At 44.9% G+C, this 6,854-nt stretch overlaps 1 protein-coding gene across 1 annotated transcript in view; it reads right to left on the reverse strand.

Annotated features, from left to right (window-relative positions):
* CACHD1 (cache domain containing 1) overlaps positions 1-6,854 on the reverse strand; it is a 194,454-nt gene that overhangs the window by 73,235 nt on the left and 114,365 nt on the right. The window contains exon 5 of the mRNA XM_040360771.1: positions 4,549-4,675. Within this exon, the coding sequence (XP_040216705.1) occupies positions 4,549-4,675 (127 nt within the window). The remainder of the gene's footprint in view (positions 1-4,548; positions 4,676-6,854) is intronic.

Genomic DNA, 6,854 nt, shown 5'->3' on the forward strand with positions numbered 1-6,854 from the left:
CCATATTAAAACAGAACTACGCTGAACCACAAACCAAGAACACAATTTAATTCATTTTTTATTTCAAAGCAAACTCCCCCATCCATACACGACTCCATGCTGAGCAATCATTTTGAAAAACACTCCCCTACATTTCTGGCTGTAGCCATCTTGAGTGAGGGCAGATGATTTTTTGGCATTTACTTCCTGGAATTTATCTGCTCTTAGCTGAAGCATGTAGGCAGGGGGGTGTGCTTAGCTGAGAAAACTCCTCCTCCCTAACTGAAGACTCATGGGATGTATGACACCATTTGCCTAGGCCTGGAAACCAGGAAGAAACTGAAGAAATAACAAAAAAAATTAAAACAAGAAAATTATATAATTTCCCATCTAATTTAATAATCATTGCAGCAAAAGGATTAAAAATGTAAATGTTGATCGACAGAGTGAAGTTCGCTTTAAAGGGAAAATCAATACTTGACGTGATTGTAGCCATAAGGGGAAAATCAAGAAATGTCAATTTTGCCTAAGCAGTACCCTCAAAAATGTACCATGATGAAAAGTACCCCCAATACTTACCTGAGCCCCCCATCCAGCGTTGTCCACGAGAACCTTGGCTCTCAGGGGGCTTGCACTCCTGATTGGCTTTTAGCAGCGGGAGCCACTGTCAATCACAGCCAGTGAGCCAATCAGGAGAAAGAGGGGCTGGGCCAAGCCACGGCTCCATGTGCGAATGGACACACAGAGCCGCAGCTCGGAAGCGCAGCCTGCTTGGGTACAGCAGGCACCCCCGGCAGGAGGGAGGGGCTAAGAGCGTCGACGTGGGACTCGAGAAGAGAAGGATCCGGCTGCTCTGTACAAAACCATTACTCAGAGCAAGTATGTATAACATGTTTCTTATTTTAACCACTTGAAGCCCGCGCTATAGCTGAAAGACGGCTACACCGTGGGCTTAAAATGCTGGGAGGGCTTAGATGGATGTCCTCCCTCTAGGGTCCCAGCCCTTTACCACGTGATCAGCTGTCAGCCAATGACAGCTGATCACGATGTAAAAAGAAGCCCATAATTAACTTTATTTTCCCCCTCACACTGACAAGCGTGAGGAGAAAACAAGGCGATTACTGGATTCTGTAAAAAGGACAATGGTCCCACCCAGTGCCGCTAACCAGTGCCCCTAACCAGTGGCCACCCACCAGTGCCCCTAACCAGTGGCCCCCTAACCAGTGCCCCTAACCAGTGCCCCTAACCAGTGGCCCCCTAACCAGTGGCCACCCACCAGTGCCCCCTAACCAGTGGCCACCCACCAGTGCCCCCTAACCAGTGGCCACCCACCAGTGGCCACCCACCAGTGGCCACCAGTGGCCACCCACCAGTGGCCACCCACCAGTGGCCACCAGTGCCCCCAACCAGTGGCCACCAGTGCCCCCAACCAGTGGCCACCAGTGCCCCCAACCAGTGGCCACCAGTGCCCCCAACCAGTGGCCACCAGTGCCCCCAACCAGTGGCCACCAGTGCCCCCAACCAGTGGCCACCAGTGCCCCCAACCAGTGGCCACCAGTGCCCCCAACCAGTGGCCACCAGTGCCCCCAACCAGTGGCCACCAGTGCCCCCAACCAGTGCTCCTTACCCTTTAGTGCAGCCTCATCAGCGCACATCGTTGAACGGAGAAAAATTACCTGTTTGTTAAAGAATTTTGCAAACTATGAAAAAAAATTCTGTCTTTTTGTTTAAGCAAAAAAAAAAAGCCGATTAAATACCACCAAAAGAAAGCGCCATTTGTGTGGGAAAAAAAATGATAAAAATGTCATATGGGTACAGTGTTGCATGACTGCACAATTGTCATTCAAAGAGTGACGGCGCTGAAAGCTGAAAATTGGCCTGGGCAGGAAGGGGGGTGCATATGCCCAGTAATCAAGTGGTTAATGTTAAAAAAGAAAAAAGAAAAAAAAAAAAAGAAAAAGAAGGGTTTAGTACTTTTAAGCTTTACGTTTTTTAAAACAGCAGCACAGTGACCTGCTGCCTAGTCGGACAGTCTGAGACTTGTAGTTCTTGCAGGAAGCAGAGCGGCAGCTGCCCGTCACTACAAACACAAACTCACACTGATGGCAGTTAAACCTTTAGCAGAGCCAGTTTCCCCTTTAAGCAGCATTTACTCTACACTGGAACCAATATTCTGCTGTGGTTTGATGTCACAGCCACGTCATTACATCACCGCTAGCAGTGTGCAAATTTGCATCCCTGCAGGAAAGACTTCCAAGTGTGTCAGTACCTTACCCACACAAACTATGCCAACCTGTGACCCTGAACCCCAACACAGACCGTCACTGCAAAACGGTCATCGGAGACCGCAATCTAAGCCGCCATCAAGTCACAAATTGCCTCAATTTCTACATATTACTGTAACAGCAGCAAGATGTCTTCATCAAGTCTGTCCGGCCACTCGTCTCTAAAGTGTCTCTGCCAAACAAACTCAAGGACCTCTGTACAAGCCTCTCCAACAACGCCCAGCTGAACCTATCCTGGAACAAGCAATGTACATTGTGGAAGACAAATCGCCAACTTTAATGATCTGTGTCTTGAAGGCTCGTTGTGTAAACCATTCAAGCATCACTCAGAGCCTGGGCTCCAGCCTCTCTCTCTGCCTGTCTAACATGGAGGAGAGGGGTGTCTAATGTGCTTGTTCAGGCATCGGAGAAGGGGGTCTGTCTGAGGTTGAAAGTGTTGAAAACTAATCTCTGATGCTTGGCTATATAAACAGATAGTCAAGCGAACTGCTGTGAACGGCCGAGGCATCAACTTCTCATATTGGTGGTAGAATCATGCTTAGCAAGGGAGAGCAGTGGAGGGGGAAGAAAAATAAAATAAAAAGGAGGGGGTTCTACAGGAAGTTGGCAACACAGCTCGCAACCACCCGAATTTTGATCTCAAATCCCTCTCTCTTCTTTCCATACAGGGCTATTTAGATCGGATACTTCTTTAGGGGTGCCGCAGGCTTCTGATCTTCCCCGTTAACTGACTTACCAAGCAGGTAAGGTGGAGGAAGCACAGATCCAGAAGCAGGGAGACCCTTGCACTGCAGGTCATTGGGTACAGCTTTCTCTCCAGCAAGAGAACAATGAGTAGCACAGAAATGACATCACCCAATCTAATTCCAGATCTGGTGAGATTATTGGTCAGATGCAGCACTGCCCTAGCCCAGCGTTCTTCAGGCTCGGTTCACACTGGTGCGCGCTCTGATATCGGATGTGATTCGCAAACGCACTGCAGTACAAATCACATGCGATGTCTGTGCGATGCGAACTTGGCCATACAGATTGCGTGGCTGAATTTGCATTGCATTTGGACCAAACTCGCACAGGACCCTTTTTTTGGATACACGGAGCCGATTTGGCTCGGGTGCCACCATAGAAAAGCTGCTGGCTGAGGGGGCACTCAATAGAAGGGAGGGGCAAGGAGCAGCAAAGAGGGACCCGAGAAGAGGAGGATCCAGGCTGCTTAAAGTGGAACTTTATTTTGAATCCTAATGCTGTTAGCATTAGTAAATAGATATACTTTCCTATCATATTTACTTGTTTTAAAGTGGAGGTTCACCCGAAAAGTTAATTTTTAACCTTAGATTGATGCTCATTTTGTCAAGGGCTCATTTTGTCAAGGGGAATCGGTTAGTTTTTTTTAAATCGAAGCCGTACTTACCGTTTTAGAGAGCGATCTTCTCCGCCGCTTCCGGGTATGGGCTGCGGGACTGGGCGTTCCTATTTGATTGACAGGCTTCCGACGGTCGCATCTATCGCGTCACGATTTTCCGAAAGTAGCCGAACGTCGGTGCGCAGGCGCCGTATAGAGCCGCACCGACGTTCAGCTTCTTTCGGCTACTCGTGACGCGATGTATGCGACCGTCGGAAGCCTGTCAATCAAATAGGAACGCCCAGTCCCGAAGAGCATACCCGTAAGCGGCGGAGAAGATCGCTCTCTAAAACGGTAAGTACTGCTTTGATTTAAAAAATAACTACCCGATTCCCCTTCACAAAATGAGCATCAATCTAAGGTTAAAAAAAAAAAATTCGGGTGAACTCCCGCTTTAAATTTTCTTCAGGTTTCTTCCTGGTTTATTGCCTAGGCCAGTGTTTCTCAACTCCAGTCCTCGGGGCGCACCAACAGGTCATGTTTTCAGGATTTCCCTCAGATCAAACTGCTGTGGTAATTACTAAGGCAGTGAAACTGATAAAATCACCTGTGCACAATAATGGAAAGCCTGAAAACATGACCTGTTGGTGCGCCCCGAGGACTGGAGTTGAGAAACACTGGCCTAGGCAAATGAGGTCATAACATCCCAGGAGTCTTCAGAAGGGGAGGAGATGGGGCTGGCTCAGGCTCTCAGTGACTCGTTGAGAAGATGAGCCAGTCGGTCCAGGCTTCTGAGTGGATCCCAACAATATGGTCAGGGTCGTCTTACAGCCTGGACTGGCTGAAGTACACCTAAAAAAGCTTTAGCCACATTTCTCCTTTAATTTTACCTCTAAACTGAGAAAATTATGGATTTAATGCACAGATCGTATTTGTCACACTCACCTGCTGCGGTGTTCGTAGCTTCCTTTACATCTGAACTTGTGCGCTGGAAACACGGTAAAAATTCCTTCTTCAGAGCTAAAATATTGCCACTTGATCCCGGGGTTAGATTTCAGGTTGTCTGCTAGAACTGCAATTCAAAAAGCATACAAAAAAAATGTTTTTTAAGAAAGAGTGGATTTGATTTAAATCAAGTCAATTTAAATTGCAATTTAAATCATGAGTTAAATCACTAGTAAACGAGATCGATGCAAATCATCATTTTTAAAGAGCAACTGTCATCTCCGACCCGCAGCGGCTCCTCCTCTGACCTGCCATTGACTCACCGACAGTCCCAGTCACTTTAACGGGGCATGTGGTGATGCAGCAGTGACACAACAAGGTGAGGGATGTGGCGGCAGCAGGTGAGTGGATGTCCGCTAACAGGCGCTGGAGCTGCCATGATGGATCTGAAATGACAGGTGCTCTTTAAATGTAAGGACTCGTTCTTGCTGGTAGTTACTGTGAAATTGAGTGAATGCATCAATGCAGTGCATGTTCTCAGCTTGCAGAGCTGGGATTCATTGAATAAGTTTACCAAAATTGAAAATATTGCAGAATATACAGCCTCGTGCTACATAACTAAGCTCCATTTCATGCTGAATAAACTAAAGTATTAATGCATCTTAAAATAGAAAACTATCTTAAGATAGATTTTTACTCCAAAAGCATTTTATTAAAATAAAGTTGATAAAAAAAAAAAAAAATCTGATTTAACCGCTTGAGGACCGCCGCACGACGATATACGTAGACAAAATTGCACGGCTGGGCACAAGGGCGTACATGTACGCCCCCTTTAAGATCCCAGCCGTGACCGTCCCAGCGGGAACATCGGACCCGGCCGCTGCCAGTGTCCCGGGATCGGGTCACAGAGAGGAAGAACAGGGAGAGGCAAGTGTATGCCAGCGTCATTTTTACAGTAACCAGTGCATTTTTATAGTACTGTTCGCTGTAAAAATGACAATGATCCCAAAATATAGTGTCAAAAGTGTCCGCCATAATGTCGGAGTCACAATAAAAATCGCTAATCGCCGCCATTACTAGAAAAAAAAAAAACACAATAAAAATGCAATAAAACTATTACGGCAAACCAAACGCTTATTGCGATTTTTTTTAACCAAAAATATGTAGAATACGTATCGGCCTAAATGGAGGGGGAAAAAAATGTATATTTTTTGGGGGGATATTTATTACAGCAAAATGTAAAAATATTGATTTTTTTTCAAAATTGTCGCTCTATTTTTGTTTATAGCGCAAACAATATAAAAACCGCAGAGGTGATCAAATACCACCAAAAGAAAGCTCTATTTGTGGGGGGAAAAAGGACGCCAATTTTGTTTGGGAGCCACGTCGCACGACCGCGCAATTGTCAGTTAAAGCAACGCAGTGCCGAATCGCAAAAAGTGACCTGGTCTTTAAAGTGGAGTTTCCATCCCAAAAATGTTTTTTTAATTATTGTGCTCATTAGACCTAAAAAAGAAAAAATACTTTTTTTTTTTAACTCATCTGGAAATGCCTGTTGCTATGAAGTCCCACAAAATCTGCCTTTGGAATCACCTAGGATCCCGACATCTCCCTCTAATGCTCCTGGGAAATGTGTGTCATCATTTCCCAGGATGCAGTGCACTACCCAATTATCACTTCCCATCCAAGACTTCCAGGAAGTAAGTGCTTGTGGGCTTCACAATGCCCACAAGCAAAATGACACCGGTGTGGACATAGTTATTCAAAAAAGATAGTTTATAAACTATGTGGAGCGGCTGCGAATGTAACGTAGTAAGTGACCGGATTTATATTATAAAAACGCAGGATGAAAAGACATACAATTAAAAAATGCTAATTGTGGTTGGAACTCCACTTTAAGCTGCATAATGGTCTGGGGCTTAATTGGTTTAATCAAAAAAATAACCAATTTAAATTAAAAAAAAAAAAAAAAAAAAAATCTAAAAAAAAAATATATATATATATATGTATTTTTGAAAATCAACGATTTTTATCCACCCTGGTAAGAAATAATTCTTAGATTGTAACCGCCAAAGAGCAGGGCCCTCTGATTCCTTTTTGTAATAAATTGTACTATCTGCCTTAAAGGGGTTGTAAAGGTTTGTTTATTATTTTCTAAATTGGTTCCTTTAAGCTAGAGCATTGGTGGTTCACTTATTTTTTCCTTCCATTTCCATTCCCATTCTAAATGTATTTTTTTCTGCATTTTTTTGTCTGAATTTCTCACTTCCTGTTCCTCCTCGGTAAGCTGTTCTGGCTGACTAACC

Source organism: Rana temporaria, chromosome 7 (genome assembly GCF_905171775.1).
Source record: "Rana temporaria chromosome 7, aRanTem1.1, whole genome shotgun sequence".
Lineage (NCBI taxonomy): Eukaryota > Metazoa > Chordata > Amphibia > Anura > Ranidae > Rana > Rana temporaria.